At 40.6% G+C, this 19,443-nt stretch overlaps 1 protein-coding gene across 2 annotated transcripts in view; it reads left to right on the plus strand.

The window, feature by feature from the left end:
- LOC149311292 (transcription regulator protein BACH2-like) overlaps positions 1-19,443 on the plus strand; it is a 246,561-nt gene that overhangs the window by 213,014 nt on the left and 14,104 nt on the right. For both annotated transcript variants that reach the window (XM_089530723.1, XM_089530724.1), the window contains exon 4: positions 15,362-16,894. In XM_089530723.1, coding sequence (XP_089386849.1) covers positions 15,362-16,894 — 1,533 coding nt within the window. The remainder of the gene's footprint in view (positions 1-15,361; positions 16,895-19,443) is intronic.

The following is a 19,443-nucleotide window of genomic DNA, read 5'->3' on the forward strand; positions in this document are numbered from 1 at the left end:
TGTGTAAAGGAGGCAAGGTTTCCATTGCCCAAAAAGGTAGAGGGAAGGGACACTTAGCAAGGCAAACATTTCTTTGCTGCACTTAGTTTTAATCAGTGCTGGATAACTTGCCTGAAGTCTCCCTCTCCCTAGTTATCCTCTTTCATGTTTGTAAATCTACCTCATGTCATACTTAGGTATACAGAATTAAGAATTTTAAAAAATATATTTGATTAAAGTTATAGTTCTAAGGATGCCTAAAGCCCTTAAAGACACCAGATCCTATCTGATCTTGGATGTTAAGCTGAGTCAGCCCTGGTTAGGACTTGGATGGGAGACTGCCAATGAATATTAGGTGATGCAGGCTATATTTCAGAGGAAGGAACTAAAAACTACCTCTGAGTATTCCTAGCCTAATAAAACTCTATGAAATTCATGGGATTGCCATAATTCAGCAGGTGACTTGAAGACTCATGCACATACACACACAGTTCCAAGGGCTCACCTCCCTCTGTCCCAGAAGTTTAATATCACAAGAATGACATACTTTAAAAGTAATACTACTTTTTGGCTTTTTGTAAACAACTGAATCACTGCTTTTAGTTATGTTGAAAATTTCTAGTCTGTGTTGCAAAAATACTCTTTTTCCATCTGTCTCATTATCACTTCAATACTCCTGACAGAGGACAAGGTAGACTTTGTATGATGTTACAATACCCATAATTATAGATGTCACTAGAGGTTCAAATGACAAAAACTGAGAATATCCCTCATTAGGTTAGCATTGTAATGTGGTGATAACTAGAAAGATTACAAGTAATTTATTCATAACTGGTTACTTCCAAACTCTGGTGTGTCGTGGTGGCTGGACAGATGTTTCAACAGACCTTGCAGTCTTTCTGTATTGTGAATGCCTTTTTTATTATTTCATCACATTTCTTCCTGTGTCCCAGCAGTACATGTGATTTGATGCACAGTTCGCTATTTGCATTGGGAAAGTAACAGGGGATACATGTAATGGGGAAAGAAATTATAAAGCTACTAAATTTGCCAAATGAGGACCTCATCTTAGTTAAGAGGCACTAAAGCATGATATTAATTTTCTAATTACTAAATATAAGATGATTCAGCATGCCAAATGCTATGCTTTTCATCGCATGGACGTAAATGAAGCTGCCATCAGAATAACATTTTGCTATTCATCCTTTTATTCAGACAGCACTAATTGCAGTTATTTTCTTTTAAGTGTTTCTAAAAGTTTATTTATGCTGTTAGTAAGATGAGCAGCTGGAGTAATATTGGCTGCCAGGACTGTAGCCTTTTTGTAGAGGCACTTTAGTGTGGCAATAATGAAATATGACTATAAATTCAAATGAGATGAAACCTTAGTTTTCTTAACACGTATGTATGTTCATAGTCTCTCTTCTATATTCTCTCCTTTAGCAATATAGTATTGCCATTCTCATGTGACACACTGCACAAAATGTAGAAAGAATATTATTTTTGCTCTAGAAATTAGTTCATACTGCAGTATACTGGGTTACACTGAAGTTGCTATTTGTTTATGTTTTGGAATCACAGAACTGTAAAGGATGAAATAACTATCTAGTTCTCATCAAGACTAGGATTGCCACCTATTCGTCCAGAATAAGGATGAGAAGCCTGTAGCCCTTCAGATGTTTTTGGCTTACAACTCCTATCAGGCTCAGCCAGCCAATAATAAGGGATTGCAGGAGCTCTCATCCCAAACATCTAGAGTGGTGCAGCCTGTGCTCCCCCCCCCCCCGGGCCATTTTTTGGTCTCCAGGGTTTTCTAGATCAAAGAAAGTTTTTGCAACAAAAAAAATTAAAAGCTCCAGAGTGCCCAAAAATGATCAATAGAGGGCATTTCTATATGTTTGGAGCCCCCTGGGCCTCAGAAATCAAAATGAAATTTGATGAAATGCCCCATGTCCTTTAGGGGCACAGGATGGCCTGAAAACATGCCACCATGTCCCATAGAGGGTGTTTAGGGGGTATATATAAAAGAAATTGGCAGGAGCAGGTGCAGCCCCCTGGTCTTGCATATCCCTTATCTAGAGGTACCAGAGTTTCCAGATCCCTGGTCTATAAACAACTGAATAAGATAACAGCAAGGAAAGAATGTCTGCATCCTAGAAATTTGTACAAAGAAGTGATACAGTGCACATGCTGCAAGGAAACTAAAAAGCACACAAGCATGTACACACACACACAAAACAGCCCAAGCAGTTTGACATATACAATAGAAGGGAAGGGTGTTCACTCCACCAACCCACTCCCAAATGATAGTTAATGAAGACTGCGTAGAACATGGAGCCACCCATGCCCTGTTTTGACTATGCCACAGTCAGTGTTTTGATGGTTGTGTTGCCTTTCAGAATTCACAAACTGGCTCATTTTGCTCATGGAAGGACTCCTTGTACTTTCAGAATGTCCTTATGGGTTTCTTCCATAAGTAGAGAGTAAAACTGGCCTTCTGGGAACAAAATGAACTTCTCTAAGTGGAACCCATTTCATGAACCAAGGTTCGAAGTCTCTGGGATTCAGGACTGTGCTGAAAGCCCTGGTTGTGCAGTGGTTAAATGCCTGTACAGCAGCCATTCACTGACAAATCATAAGGTTGTGAATTCCATACCCGCCAGGGGCTTAGGCTTGACTCAAGCTTGTGTCCTTCCAAGGTTGGTAAAATGAGTACCCAGCTTGTTGAGGGCAATTAGCTTACATAGTGTAAACTAGGGAATGCTTAAGTCCACTGATAAGCAGTATAGAAATGTACTTGCTATTGCTATGGCTATTGCTTTGTATGACTGCAATAGGCATGCTGCTAAAGCATGAATGTGATGGCAGGGTAGTAGGGCTTGTTCCATAGAAGTGTAGACTACACTTAGCCCTAAAACACATGGGCCAAAAAGAATGGTGTGTGGGTGCTCCAGTGTTGTTCATGCAAAGGCCACAGCCTGACCCGGACCACTCACACAGTCCTGAACCAGGCCGCCAGAAGTAGCAGTTCCTATTCACTTCTTCTTAACCCAATTGTTTTCGGATGATGCAGGCTTGCGCAGCTTCCGGCTGTGTTCTGGACATGCATCATCTGAATGCTACACCTCGAATACGGCTGGAAGCCATGTCATTTGGCCTGTGTGTTTCGGGCCTTAGAGACTCACTTGTGATGTCTCCAGATCTGCCTAGTTTACAATAGTTCAGTTTAGGCTTTCTTACTTTCTGGGGAATGTATTCATGCTGCACAATTACAGCAGTTTGAATCCTATGTGAAGTCAAAGGCTTTCATGGCCGGCATCTATAGTTTTTTGTGGGTTTTTCAGGCTATGTGGCCATGTTCTAAAAGAGTTTCTTCCTGACATTTCGCCAGCATCTGTGGCTGGCATCTTCAGAGAGTTTGAATCCTGATTATTCTAGCAGCCTTGCTGAGGTAGAATGTTTCCACAGGAACTTTTCTGTTGAGATTTCTTATTTTCCATATGAAAAATGATACGATGGAAGGGCAGAGCTAGGCTTTCTCCTTTTTGCATGTTGAATCAGACCTAGTGAGGAATACCAGAACAGGCGTACTGTGCTGTCTGTATGCTTTGTTTGCTTCTCTGTCGAGGTGGTGTAGAAAGCCTTTGAATTAAGCATCTTGTTCTTTTGTTCCTATACAAGAAGAGATAGATGACTAGAGAAGAGGCATTATGCATCAGACGCTTTATTGAACCATCAGGATTCTCAGCTACTGTATGTCTGTTTACTTCTGTCTCAATGGCATATACTAATGTAGAAGAGAGACTGATATAATTCTGTGCAAAGGTGTAACAGTCCAGGTAGCCTGCCTTTGATCTACTGTCTAAGAACGCAGGCCCATGTTTAAGCTGAGGGTACCCTTTAAAGAATCTTTTAAGCAGGTCTGTGTTGAGGTGTAATCTAAAGGATTAATTAAAAAGCAAGCCCCATCAGTTCTGAGAGCTAATAGAAATTTAAGGGCAGAAGCAATAGATGTCAAATTTGTGGCTGGGGAAGGAGCTGTGGAATTTCTGTTTCCAGTTCTCCTGAAAACAATATAATTAAACAACAAAAAAAGAAAGCTATAGATGCAGCACTTGATGGTTTGGGTTTTAAATGGTATAGGAGCCTGAGGGAAGGCAGGACATTTATACATAGCTGCAGCCTACCAGTTAATGATTTTAATTGCCTTGTTACCTACTCAAGTGGAATAGTAAAGCCTCTTCAGATGGTGCATTTCTTCAGTAGTGCAGTCAATGTTCGTGCTATTTGTAATGTTAGTTTATGAGTCTTGTTCCCATACTGAATCAAATATTTTTTAAAATATTTTAACACTATAATAATAGCAAAATCTTGCCACTTATTGTAATGTTAACAGTAACAATAAGAGGCTTGAACACACAAAGATAAGAGATTCTTTTAAAATCCTTGGTGTTATTCCCCTGTACATTTTGTAATGGCCTCCATAGTTTTCTGATCTCTGTTTGTTATGCTTGTGGTGGATGTAGATGCACTAAACTGCATCATACACCCCCTCCCAAAAAAAAACCACCTTAACACAAAATCTACATCCCCCAGCCTAGTCAGCAACATTTATCAACAGCTGCTGACCAGAGGGCTCTTGCTCTGAAGACCTAATTTCACAGCAAAATATATCACAAGTGCATTTTTAGCATGCTGTCAAAAGTATTTGCATAAATCCTTAAACCAAACTCTGCTTGTAGAAAAAGAGAGAAGAAAATTCAAGTGGCCTTCTCTGTATAATATGTTGAGTTGGCAGAGATGAGGTTTGTACAATAATTTGTGCATTGTTACTGCCCTGAAGTAACCTGTGGCAGGTGTATTGAATTTTCCAAGCATACTAATGTCTTTCTTTTCTTTAATCCAGGGGAAATGTGATACTCCTCTTAGGGCACATTCACACTATCGTTTTTGAACCGAGTAGATCTGAGGAGATTCAGTGATGCAATACCGAATCAAAGTTCCCATTACTTTTACCCCAATCGAATGGCAATTTAAACCTGTTCTTGTTCACATTACCATTTCTATGGATTTAAAATGGAACAGCCATTTTGATTGTTCTTGGAGTTTTTGTTAAAAAACTGTCATTCAAATGATGTCACACTGTTTGGGGGACTCCCCCCCCCGTCAGCCTCGGAGGATGGTGATGTCAAGCCCTTATGAAGAAACCTTGCCAAGAAACCCAGGGATACGTTAGACTTGGGGGGAGTCGCACTCTCTCAGCCTTGGAGGATGGCAATGGCAAGCCGCTCTGAAGAAACCTTGCCAAGTAACCTCGGGAGGGTAGGTTAGCTTTGAGGGAAGTCACACTCTCTCAGTCAAGAAACCCTCACGAGTTTGAATGCGGGGTATAAATAAAATGTGTGAGAGAGCTTTGTTTGTACCAACTTGGGAGCAGAGTCTGTTGTGGTTTTATTTCTAAGGAAAGAGGAAAAAGTACCCCCACCCCCACTGATAGGTTTTTTAAAAAAATGACAATCAAATCATGCGCGTCTTTGTCATACCGATGACGCCAGTATTTAAAGGTACTGTATAATGCAGCCATGTAATATCAAAAATGTGCATAAGCTGTCAATTTTTTTAAAAAGTATACTGTCTAATGGGATGTTCCCAGGAGAATCTCCTCCCTTGCTTTGGCTGGCAGAGAGAGAGCAAAGGGGTGGACATGATCCATCCCCTACACATTAATTCCTCCTTTCCTATGCTCCGAATTGAATCAACAGCAGTTTCCCATAGGTGGCTAGTAAAAAAAGACAGGTTCTTTTGAAAAGACGCTGAAAATGCCTTGGTATGAAAAATACTAGGTTAAGGGAGTTTTTTACCGGCCCCCTGGAATTCAGGTGGGGAAATCCTGGCACAAGTGTGAACTATCCCCTTTTAAACCAGTTTGCAAACTGGTTTATAACGTAGTGTGAGTGGGCCCTTAGATAGCACATATATACAGTTACTGTGTGGGATATTGCTCCATCAAAACCCATGGCCATCTGTGTTACCACAAGCCGTGAGTGCCACCATTCATATTAGTGTTGCCACCTCCCTATTGTACCCCAGTTGTGCAATTTTCTACTTTAATGTTGAAATTTATGTTACACAAGTGCTGTCTTGATATTTTTAAATTAAACAGGGCCAAAAGTCAAGCCACCACCAACACGCTGGGAGATCAGGAGGCAGATTGTCATACATCACTCTTCAGGCTTGTTTGCCTGATGTTGTTGCATTTCCTGACCCCATTGACTGCCCAACCTCCTGTCAGTCCTGTCAGAAATTTAGGAAGAAGAAAAGCTGTTGATAGATGCTGGTCAATTGGATGTGTATCAAGTCCTCCACTGCAAAACTGCTTAGATGAATAAGTGCTTAGTAAATACTTGAAATACAGTATGTCCAGTGCTATACTGGAGCCAGGGCTCACAGGGCTGAAGATAGATGTCTATTTAATTAGTAAGGATATTGACGTCTGCCGCCACTACTATCCCTGAACTCTCCTGTTCCCTCTCAGATGAGCTGAAGTCTCCACAGTAGCTGGAAGAGAAATAGATTTCCCAAGCAGTGAAGTGCTTTTATGATCTATTTATTTTGTAGCTGGGGTATAGCTTTACAAAACACCTATTCCTAATGGGGATAAGAACTGCTAAAAATTGTTGTACAGTCAGCCCTCCATATCCATAAATTCCTTATCCACAGATTCAACCAGCCACAGTTTGAAAATATTCCCAAAAAATATAAATTCCAAAAAGAAAACCTTGATTTTGCCATTCTATATAAGGGACACCGTTGTACTATTTCATTGTATTTAATGGGACTTGCACATGGACGAGTCTCGGAACCAAACCCCAACGGATTTGGTGGACGAGTCTCAGAACCAAACCCCAACGAGTCTTGGAACCAAACCCCAACAGATGCCAAGGCCCCACTGTAGATTGACACAGCCACCTGTGCTTTCAGACTGTGGATGTGGCTATAGAGACTGCCCTGAGGCCCATTTACACTACAGGATTATAGTGCTATGATTCCACTTTACTTGCTGGTTCCAACCAATGGAATCCTGGGATTGACAGCACAGGGAGGGGCATTTGAAACTCTCAGCCAGAGCGATCCTCTGGTGCCGCTAACCAAACTACAAGCCCCAAAATTCAATAGGAGGCAGCTATAGCAATTAAAGTGAAATCATCATGCAGGGCCTGGTGAGGGCCTGAACTTCAAAATTTACACTACCACCACTGGATACTTCCATTTATGTTACACATGTATATGTGAACACTGGCAGCAGTGCTGTTCATTTATAATTTCCACTGTAGATGTCTTTGCCCTGAAATGAAAAACTAGTAGTGTGTGTCCTGTTTAAGACAGTGGTGCTTAGTGAACTGTCCTATACATATTTAATCCTAAACAGATTATTTCTTCACTCATTCATCTTCCTCTTAAACACTATGCTGGGGTGTCACTAGGGGTGTGTGGACTGCACCAGATGATACTTTAGTGGGCAGTGACACCATTGCTCCCCAAACATCTGCCTTTTGGCAGAAACAGGCTGTAATGTTCACCTGCATCCCTTTAAAATGCTGAACGGATAGTGTGAGAGGGCTGAAACTTAATGGGAGGAGAAAGGAGAGCCCCAAAATTTTAAGAAAACTTTGAATTTTAACCTTTAATTTTTTTAAAAAATTACTATTTTTTATTATTTTGAAATTTTCATTAAAAGCACCGCATCTTACCAAATTTTCACTTTAACCACATGAAATTATATACATATAAATATATTTTGGCTGTGCATAAGATAATATAATTGAAAGTTATAATTTTAATTTTCCTAGTTGTTTGTGTCACATTACATTCAGTGACACCCAGGAATTACAATATATGAGTAACATTACCAAAAAAATTACTAAGGTTTCTCTATTGGTGGGGAGGGGGTGACAGCATGAGTTGTTAACCTGGGTGACGCCAACCCTAGTGACACCACTCACATCATGTTGTGTTTCTCTTTGGGTTGTCAACATTCTATTTATTTTAAGAACAAATCCTTAGAGTACTTGAAATGCACAAAAATTGCTTTACGCAACTCCCTAATTCAGTGTGCCTGTTCTATCCGTCCTTCTCTCGTTTGCTGGAGAGGTGATTTGCATGGTCACTTTTACATTGTCAATTCAGACATAAAAATTATTATAACATAATAATAAGGGGGTGGGGTGGGGTGGGGCAACAAGTATGTATTTGTACTTGTGTGTCCTGGTTCTTTTTTCTTTTCTTTTTTTTCGGAGTCACTAATTACAGCAAATGAGATTAGAAGTCATCTTTAATCCCTGAGACTTTTCTAAGGCTGTGTGGAAAAAATAGAAATAGAGTTAACTGTCACTAAGCTTGTCTTCTATTTCAAGAGAAGGCTTTATTATATAAACTGTATTAAATTATATACATTGTAGCATTAAGAAAATGCCTACTGAGGCTGTTAGATGAACTGAGTAACATACCTGAGAAAAAAGTAAACTGCCTCTAAAGCAATTAAAAATGGAGACCTGGTATAGGCATAAAAAATTAACTAATATTTTGGAATCTGCGTATGGGTTTCCCTTATTCCCTTCTACCTTGTTTACACAGTATTTGCAAACATTCTTAACCATTGTTAACCATGCATCTAAATCTGCTTTGAAAAAATCATGTATTGCCTTCTGAATGGTTTTGTCTATGAGAACAGAATATTGGGAAGGAAAGAGCATGTGATCCATGCAGCCTGGTCTTGATCGCTAAGCCAAAGTTAGTTATGTTATCTACTCAGGGATATGTGCCCTACACTGCTGGTGGAATTCCAGCAAATGCTATTTCAAAAACTGGGATCATGAAAATTTCGGAAAGCAAATGAACCTTACTATTGATATTATCACATGGGGCAAAATTGGAAGTTTAAAGTGGGGCCAATGCAGGGTCATCCACCGTTTAGGGACAAATTCACAATTGCTTTTTACATGACGCTGCAGACAATCAGAAAAGAATCTAGGATGAATGTGAGGTCAATCAGGAAATAAGTAAATTCGTAAAACCACCAGATTTACGTTTCCATTTTGCTTGCGAATTGATTCCCTTCATGTAATGTCAGCCGTGTGGAAAGCAAGCCTCAGATGACTTTGTACCTTGCTGGGAGGAGGGAGAATGCTCTGGTCCCTTAAAGGGATACACACACACACTTCCCTCTTTAGGCTCCCCAGCTGCTTTTCCTCCTCTAATTAAGGGCACAGCTGCTAGGAAAAGGCAGAGAGAGGACGCTTTGGAAGTCTTCCTGGACAGGAGGGAGAAATGGAGGATATGCCTTGGGAAAGGAGGGCATGGAATCAGACAGGCTTATGGACTCAGCCTCCTCCTTTCTCTCTCTCTCTCTCATGTGGGTGTGTCTGTCTTCGTGTGTAGTTTTAGGAGTTTGCAAAGGGCAGCCTCATTCTGTCTTTCTCTGAAATCCTGGGGTTTCTGGCGCAAACAGGATCCCCCCGGATCCCCTCCCTAGAGCATGTGTGTGTTGTGCACTTGTGGAAATGACAGTTTTGAGCATGCTCAGATAAAGTATTTATAAGCTTGCAATGGGGATTTGTTTGTCTCCTTTTAATAACCAAATTTGCATTGGGCCCACTTTAATGTGCTTTTAACCCCTTGTTGTGCTCTGTGTATGATAAGCAATAGCAAATGGGATTGCTTTTCTGGGATGCCACCACTTTTGGGATGGAAGCACATAGGTCAACGTGTGATAAAGTCCTATGTAGTACACCACAGGGAAGTGAATTCCAAAGAGGCTGATGAAATGATAGAAATGATGTCTCCTAAACTGCAATGAGCCTTGGACATGGAGGCCCTGAGTTGACCATTAGATTCTTGATACAGTTTACAGGAAAAAGATGGTATGATCTGTTAGAAATGCACGTACTATATACTTGTATATAGTGAAATGGTGACTGCCTCTGAAGTAACCTGTAGTTGAGAAGGGGTGTGTGTATAAATAATATAAATGTGAATAGAATGTCCCAGCCTTTCTGTTTGAAAACTTCCAAGGCAGTTTACATGGATTTTAAAAACAAAGACAACAATAAAATCTATAAAATCAGTTAAAAACCAGCAAAATGACATGCAAAGTCTTGGCAAACAAAAGAATAAAAGCAAAACAAGTTAAGTTTCCCTTCAGCTCTCTCACATTACATATTTTATTTAGATTTCTTTTCCACCATACTGCAAATGGATTGTGAGAAATAAAGATATGTGTACTTTCCCTTATTCTTCCCCATTTTGCTCTGGAACTGAGTTTTAGAAATTATTTTTTAAAAGTGACTAATCTGTTTATTTCAAGGCCAAATATTGATCAGACTGGACTGTATGGCACCCTAGATGAGATAATTGGGTGTACAGAATGGTCTTACCTCCAACACTTCCCTCTGCCCCTTCTGTCTCCCACTTAGCTGCTCTTATGGATATCAGTATCTTTGGGGTAATGTACTTTAGACATACTAGCCTATACAAAAATACTTCATATGCCAGAAAGAGAGAGAAGAGATCTTTTCCATTTGGACAGCAGCCATGTAAGACAGGTTAGGGACCAGTTTTCAGAAGCTCATGGCCCCATACAGACAGGCCAAAATAAAGCTGCTTCGGGTCACTTTGGAGGTATGCTGTTTAAATGATGCATGTGTCTTAACAGTCCGGAAGCTGTGCCAAAGCTGTGCTCCAGTCCTTAGGACTGGATTGTGGCTTTGGCGCAGCTTCCGGACTCTTAGTACGCATGCATCCTTTAAACAGCATACTTCCAAAGTGACTCAAAGCAGCTTTATTTTGACCTGTCTGTATGGGGCCCATGAATTGGAGGGGAGGGTGGTATGGAAGTTTTTGAGGTTCTGAGTGTGTTTGATACTGGGAAAAGACAAGACACCTTTTTTTTTAATTCCCTCTGGTTTGAATTAAAATTGGAACTGGAAAAAAGTCAGAGATTTGGTTTGCCTTGAATTTTGAGCTGTGGAGGTTCCAGTATTCTGAGCCAAAAACTAGGAATTTTGGCATCATTTCTATTGACCAGAGTACTACCTTTTCCTCTCATTTTAATCCCCTCAGGTGCGCTGGAGGATGACAATGAATAACCTGCTAAGGACCTCTGACAGAGCATCTTGACTTTAGTGGGAGTTTGATAGTTTGGCCTAAATCCAGTTGTTAATCCCACTAAAGTAGACCATTGATTCATAGGAATTTCGGTAAATCAGCATACACAGCTTAGATTCAATGGTTCTCTTCAGGTACAAGACTAACAGTTGGATTTACACCTTCACCTCCTACATCTGAGCATGCTTTTTATGGCTCAGAGACATAATTATATGATGGAACCATATGAAATTACGAATGAATTCAGGCTAATCTGAACACATGTACTGTAAAAGAAAAGAGATGGGGGCGAGATGCTTCTATTACAGTTGCTCTCAAGTGTATGTGTATCACTATGTAGAATGCATTCTGTATAGCCATTTTGATGTGCGTAGAGATCTTTTATCTCCTTTCACACAATGGCTCCTCAGAATTGAGGTCATTGCATTCAAAGTGGGTATTCAGTAAAGAGATGTGACTAAGGAGACTCAAGGGCAAGCTCTTTGACATACTGGTTCTGAGGGGATACAAGAGGCTTGAGATGCTAGATTCAAAGGCATGTATGAGTCAAAATGCGGCTCTGCCTTATGTAGGTTCTTAACAAATTATCACCCGTTGAATATACATTTTTAAAACTGCCATTTCACTTCCCTCATAAATGCTGCACGATGTTATTGTATCCATTATGCATTCTCTTGGTTCTACTGTCATTGTAGTTTACTTAAAAGTGGCTCCCAGAAGGAGGCTGGAAACCCCGTTACCAACAGGCACAGAAAAAAGTGTGTAAATGTAAAATATGCAGCTTTTAAACCTTCATCTTTTAAGTGTGCAATATTTATAACCACTTTACAGTCCCTGAATATCTGCTTTCTTGTCACAGCGAATTAAATACAAGCAGTTCCTAAGACAGTGTGATGGTGGAACCACAATAAAGGGCAAATCAATATTTAGACAGCTTCAGGCTACTGAGATTCTGCCGACTTCCACACTTGCCAGCAAGCCTTGCTCACATTCATCATGAAAGTTACAGTTTTATGTACTTGAAACATTAGTGCTGATCTGAAATGCTTCTAAGTCTTCTCCCTGAGGGCATCTCTTAAATTTGCAAGTATGCATGTTACAGTGTTCAAAATACAGCATTGCTACCCCAGTGTCTGTTGTAAATTAGTGCTCTGTTGTTAACTGATACACAAATTTTGTGAGAACAAATGATCCCTACCAATTCAGTGCTCTTATCTCTCTCCACTTGTGAGGTGTTTTTCCCACCTTCATGGATTTTTTGTCATGTGTTTTTAAGAGCAAGCAGTTGTCTCCGATAGGATGTCACCAACTGCAAAGGAGTTCTGCATGCCATATCCTCAGGAGGAAGACATCAGTAGTAGATGTCTGGAATGCTGCAGTTTCATGGGGCCTGAAAGTCTTGACTCAGCTTGAGAGGAAAAATGTACTGTGGATTGTTCTCAGTCAGTGAATTTTCTTTTATTTTGCCTAGATCACATCTAAAGGAGCATGGGTTAAAATGTATTGCTAGAGTGACTCTACTTGTTTTACAGTTCTCCCACCTAGTGGTTGTGGTATGTAACTGCCATAACTTGATTTGATGGTTCTATCGAGTCTGTAACCTAGGCCAAATTCAGAAAGGAGCAGTGACCAATTCTCTTTATTTGAAGTAGTTGGAAGAGCAAACTGAGCTGGATTTCATAGGGCCCATACAGACAGGCCAAAATAAAGCTGCTTCGGGTCACTTTGGAGATATGCTGTTTAAATGACACACACATCTTAAGAGGCCAGAAACTGCGGCAGAGCTGTGCTCCAGTCCTGTGGTTTTGGCGCGGCTTCTGGCCTCTTAGGATGCATGCATCATTTAAACAGCATACCTCCAAAGTGATCTGAAGCAGATTTATTTTGGCCTGTCTGTACGGGCTCATAGTCTCTTAAATTCCTTATCTACTTTCAGAATTATCTAACAAGTGGTTGTTATTGCAAGTAATTAAAAGTGTTTTTTTTTTTTTGTTTTTGTTTTGGTCAAGCAGTAGACAGTTATACAGGCCTGCAATGAAAAAAAAACCCTTTTTTCAATATTGTACCAGTTTCTAATGTATTTTGGGGTGCTAAATTTAATATATATATATAAACATGTCATAGTACAGTTCTTTCACAAATTTGAAATTTTTAACAATCCAGTTTTTACTCAGCCCTTGTTAAATGTGGACACTGATGTTCCAGTGCAATTTCTTTAAGTGCTTTTGAATGGATTTTGTGTTTCATATCAGCAAATTAAAGTGTTTTGAAAGTCTGTTGGAAGACGTTGATCTTTTTCTTATTTTTTGCAGGATGAGGTTATTCAGTCAATAACAACACACAAATGTCAAAGCAAGTTGTGAAAACTTGCTATATGTGATGAAGCAAATCTGAAGTCTTTTTATTTAGAACACCAAATTTCTATAAAATCAGCATATGTTTTTATAAAAGATCTTATGACCCTCAATTTTTCAGACCTGTTTTGCCCTACACTGTGTTCTCCTAACAAGTATTCTACTTGTGTAATAATAACAGATTTAATTACCACCCTGAATTCTGCATTTCAAAATTGTTAGAAATCCCAACAGAAATGAGTTGATGAGGCTTTAATATAATTGGTGACTTTTACTTCCTGGATGTGAGGGGGACTTCTGTCTCTCACTGGGAGCCCTGAATCTCCAAAGCAGATGGGTGAACTCATGGGGCTACAAAGGGGGGGGGGATCCATTCTTCTGGCAGATACCTTTCTACTGATGGATGGACCAACAGGGATCCCACTCTGTAGTGCTACTGCAGAAATGACAGCATCTATGTATTTGCAAAATGTCAACTAATTTAAGAGACTGCAAGCATGTTTGAATAAGAAAAGTAAAAGTGAAGTACATTAATAGTAAGAAATAGACAAATGCAGTCGACCTATTGGGTAAATCTCTATAACCCAGATCTCTGTCCTCTAAGATTATTAAGTGAGAACTAGTGTCCATCCTAGAGAACTGTGATCTAGTCCTTACTTGAATATTTCTCTTATATTGGTTAACATTCAAGATTTTGTATTCTTCCTCTTTCAGTCTCTCTTGAGTTTCATATTCCATTTCATTTTAGATGGTGGAATACCTCATGGTTGGGGTGGACTGCATGAAAGCATGTGGTCTACAACTGATGACAGATCAGAAGTGGGGGTAGGGAGAGGGTCTAAGAGTGGATCCAAGCAGCCAGAAGCCATTATAATATATCACAAGAAGAAACTGTTTTCTGTAATTCCAGCTACATGGCTGAGCCTTGCACTGAAATCTGGGGAAGCAGATTGTGTTAATGTTGCACTTATTTATGTAGTTAGAAGCCACAGTTGGCTCCACCATGTTCTTACAGAACCTATGAAATATAATTTATCTTGACAAGCGGCTACTGTTTTGCTCCTGGGTTAGAGCAATTGCAGGATGGTAACATGCACAGTTCCATGAATCTCTCATAACTTTTGCTTTTCTTTCTCTATTTTCCTTAATAGACTAACTTTCACATATTTCCCCAATATCCCTTATTATGAATGCTGTTTTAATATTCATAGTGTCCATATAGTAGGGACTTTGATCTAATGAAATCCTATACAAATGTTTATCCAATTCATTTGAAAACTTCTACAGCAGCTTTTTTCCCAAACTGTTATCTCCTCTAGATATATTGGACTACAACTCTCACCATCCTTAGACATCATAGGAATGCAGTTCAGCAGAAGTGGAGGGAACCAACGTGGGGGACACTACTGCAGACCTTTTAAGCCAAAGAAAGGATTTAGTTACTGTCATAGTTTATTATAATTGCAGAGTAAACTCAGCCTAGATTATAGATATATTGTGAAATTGGTGGGATTATTCACCCATTGAAAACTAGCAGCATCCATAAGTTTATTAAACATCTGTTACTTGATTGAATGCCATTTGGCAAGTGCCAAGGACGTCATCATTTTCTGACTCATTTGTTGGAAGTAATGTTTAGATTATTCTATAATATGAAGATTGTGAACAGCAATAGAGCAGGCAGCATTAATTATTGGAGGCAGCTTCACTGCTGACTTAATGAAAGATTAACTTGTACAGTGTGGTATTTATGGACATTAGAGCTGTCAGGTTATCTAACTACAGTTGAGGAGCTTGGGACAATAGCAGTGCTGATGGTAATGCTGTCAATTTCCATGTTTTTTTTTTGTTTTGTTTTTTTGCAGGTCACTGCCAGGGGATTTGGTCCATTGTTACAGTTTGCCTACACTGCTAAGTTGTTACTCAGCAGAGAAAACATACAAGAGGTCATCCACTGTGCAGAATTCCTGCGCATGCACAACCTGGAGGATTCCTGCTTCAGTTTTCTTCAGACGCAACTATTGAACAATGAAGATGGCCTGTTCCTGTGCAAGAAGGATAGCACCTGTCAGCGGATGCATGAAGATGAGAACTCTGAAGGAGAAGAGGAAGAGACGATGGAGTCAGAGACTTCCAAAATATCTTGTCCAAGAGAGAGGATGCACCCAGAGCCCTTTAACTTTGAATCTGCCACTTTGGGAGCTGAGAAGGAGGAGGGGATGCTGCCCAACTCTGACATACTGAACGATGGCAAGGACAGTCCAGATAAAGAAACAGTACCACGGTACCCCAGATATAAGAAATACCAGCTGGCTTGTACCAAGAATGTCTACAACACATCACACATTAGTACCTCAGGTTTCGCAAGCACATTCAGTGAAGAAAGTTCTGGTGATGGCCTCAAACCAGAGCTTGCAGTAGGGCAAATTAAAAGTGAGCCTAGAAGTGACGAGAATGATGAAGAGAACATCACGCTTTGCCTCTCTGGAGATGAGCCTGACATCAGGGATAAGGAGGAGGATGTTGAAATGGACCGAAAGCAGCAAAGTCCCATGGGCCCAGACAGGTCCAAAAGTGGTTCCTCTGCTTCTTGCCTAAGGTCTTTCTTCAACCGAACAAAAAACATAGACTTAATTGGCTTCCCCAGTACTTCCCAGCAGCACTTTGCCAGGAGTCCAGCATGCCCTTTCGACAAGGGGACAACTCAGGGTGACCACAAAACTGATTATGTCAATTTTGGAGGGAACTACGGACTCTCCCAAGCTGTTCAGAAGGATGCTTCCAATTTTGCAGTGGAATCGCCTCTCAGGGGTCCTGGCTTTGTTGAAGGTCTTTGTAAGCAGGAGGGTGAGGTGGACAGGAGGAGTGTTATTTTTTCTTCAAATGTTTGTGACCAAGTAAATACTTCGGTGCATTCATATTCTGGCATGAGCAGCTTAGACAAAGATCTCAGTGAGACTGTGCCAAAAGGTCTGTGGGCCGGAAGTAGCCAATCTCTCCCCAGCTGCCAGACCTATTCTCACATTGGACAGGCAGCTGATCACCTCCCAGGCCGGATGCGGCCTAACACCAGCTGCCCAGTGCCAATTAAAGTTTGCCCACGCTCTCCTCCCCTGGAAACCAGAACCAGAACCTCCAGCTCATGTTCCTCCTACTCTTACGCAGAGGATGGCAGTGGTGATTCTCCCTGTAGCCTCCCTCTGTGTGAGTTTTCATCTTCCCCTCGATTCTCGGCAGCTGAGCATCAGGAACCGACCATGACGGGAGATGGAATGTACAACCAAGTCAGACCCCAGATAAAATGTGAGCCATCCTATGGAACAAACTCTAGCGATGAGTCTGGATCGTTCTCTGAAGCAGACAGTGAGTCATGTCCTGTGCAAGACAGAGGACATGAGGTAGGGATTTGTGACAAGTACACCTGTTAACACTAATTGTGACCCATTCAGCAAGCCCATTGTTACCTTAAATGGCCTCCTTTGTATAGAAAGAGCAGAGAAAAGCCCATTTTATCCCATCTGCTGTTTGCTGTCAGGCTAATTGGGGGGGGGGGGATTGTTTTACAGAAAATATGTGTGGGGCAGTGTGGTGCCATCATATAAAAGATTCAAGAGAAAAAGGACTTAAATTGCTCAATGTTCTAGCTGTGGTTGAAAGATTGGGAGTTCCCCATTGGCATTTGTATGCTTTTTTTTCACACACCCTATCTCCTTTCATGCATGGAGATTTCCCCCTCCCTTTCAGTACTGAAACTACTGTGGTTAGCATTAGGTCATCTCTCCCAGTATTTTTGTTAATTAAAACTAGCCTAGGGCCTAAGCACTCTAAAGACACTAGATCCTGCCTGATCTTTGAAAGCTAAGCAGGGTCAGTCCTGGTTAGTACTTGGATGGGAGACTGTCAACAAATACCAGGTGCCATAGGCTATATTTCAGAAGAAAAAACTGTTAAAGCCACCCCACCTCTGAGGATTCTTTGTCTAAGACCCTATGAAATCTGTGAGGGCCCCATAAGTCAACAGGTGACTTGAGCACACATACAGTTAGCATAGACCACAGTTTAGAGAGCTTATTTTAACTACATGTTGGAAACTGCAGTTCTGTGTTAATTGTGTTTTGGAAAAAGGCAGGTACAAATGTCATATGTAATGAGCTCCAGAACTGAATGAGAGAGGGAAATGTCCATGCAAAAGGAAAGATGGAGGCAAAAAGCAGTAGCAAATCTGACCATGGTTAAATTGATTATTATTGGTGCTTGGAAAAGCTCCCTTTTAGACTACTTTTCTAGAATCTGGGCATTGTAGTCCCAAAAAATAACTCCCAAGCTCTGTTTGTGACCATCATTGGGTTTTGGTTAAACTGTGCCTGATTTTGTGTGGTATTTTTAGTGAAAAGGTCATCTAGAGGAAAAAGGGAAAGGATAGAGAGTATAAAAAGCAAAAAGATAGATCCATGTTTGCACAGCACAACCACAACAAGAATCTGGATCCCTGGAGAGTTAATCTATACCTTATCAGCCCATGCGATCTTGAATCCCATCTCTTTCCTAGCCCAAAGCCATATGACCTTCCAACAGTTAACTGATTGTGCTTCTCATCAGTAATACTACTGCTGCAGTAGCAGCATTCAGTTTTTAAAAAAACACCCTCATACTGGCACTAATAAGCAAACATCTCACAGGAAAGGGGACCAGCTAGGATCCAAAAGGAAAGCTACAAGGTCCGTACAGATATGCATGCAGACTTTTAGCCAATCCACTCTCTTTCTTATTAGTGAGAAACAAGGTCTTTCCAGACAGTGAACTGCTGAATAAGTACTTGTTAAATAATGTACTTGTTACTTGTCCATTGTGTGGGACATTAAAATGGCCTCCTCTGAAGAAAATTTCAGAATACTGCATCTTCTGGTGCTCAATCTGCAGTACATTGTTACTAGTGGGGAAAATGTGGTGCTTTCCTCAGTGCGGTCATTGTGTAATAGAGTAACGTGTGTTTAAAAAATGTATCAATGAGACGTCTTTTACTTAGTAGCCAGGATCCAAAGAACTGCACTGTAGTTACAAAAGGAACCTCTGGAATTGTGCTTTTGGAACAACAGAACCTCCCTACCTTTCCCTTCTTATAGCAAATTATCTTCAAAAATGAAAAAAATACTCTTTTCTGAACAGCTTGATTTTTTTTAAGTGGAAATATTTTAGCTGACAATGCTACTGGGTTGAGAGTGGTACTTATTTCTGAGTAGATTGCTGAGGGATGTGTTCCAGCCCTCTACATATTTAACAAGGAGTAAATCCCACTGACTTTAATGGGATATTTTTGAATAAACATAGGACTGCACTATAAGACCTTCTTGTCCTGCCATTTAGTAGTATTCATCCAGCCCTTTTCTTCCCCCACCCCCTATAAATCTAAAATTGGAGTGAAATAGACTGATCAAAAAGGGTGGATTGGGGTTGCCCTGGCTCCATTTGCTCCGGCGCCACAGCAACTGCATGTGCGCAGCCCCAATCTGGCCCATCACCGCTGTTCCCAACCAGCCTCTGAAAAGGAGCAGGGTTTTTCCACTCCTTTCAAGCTGACTCTTCTGGGTTGGGGTGGCATCAGGGCAGCTTCAGGCTGCTTTCAGGGCATGCATCGTCTAAATACCATGCACTCAACACAGCCCAACAGCAGAATCTTTGGGCCATTAAGATTCTTTTTTTCTGAACTATTTCCTCCCCTTTTCCATGCTTAGGTGCATATATTTCATTTATGAGCAGATTGTTCTTTCTCCAATGCACTTTACAAATGGACATATAAAAAAAATTGGGTTAAATCCCAGAGTAGTAGTCCCTGGTGGGAGGACAGTGCCTTGATGTTCATTTCTGAGCACATTGACCCTGTGTGAATTGGCATATTTTAAAATAGGTGAAAGGTTTTATTTTTGCTTCTGACTTCCCCACACCCCCA

Source organism: Sceloporus occidentalis, unplaced genomic scaffold (genome assembly GCF_023333645.1).
Source record: "Sceloporus occidentalis isolate IW3139 unplaced genomic scaffold, rSceOcc1.0.p SCAF_6, whole genome shotgun sequence".
Taxonomy (NCBI): domain Eukaryota; kingdom Metazoa; phylum Chordata; class Lepidosauria; order Squamata; family Phrynosomatidae; genus Sceloporus; species Sceloporus occidentalis.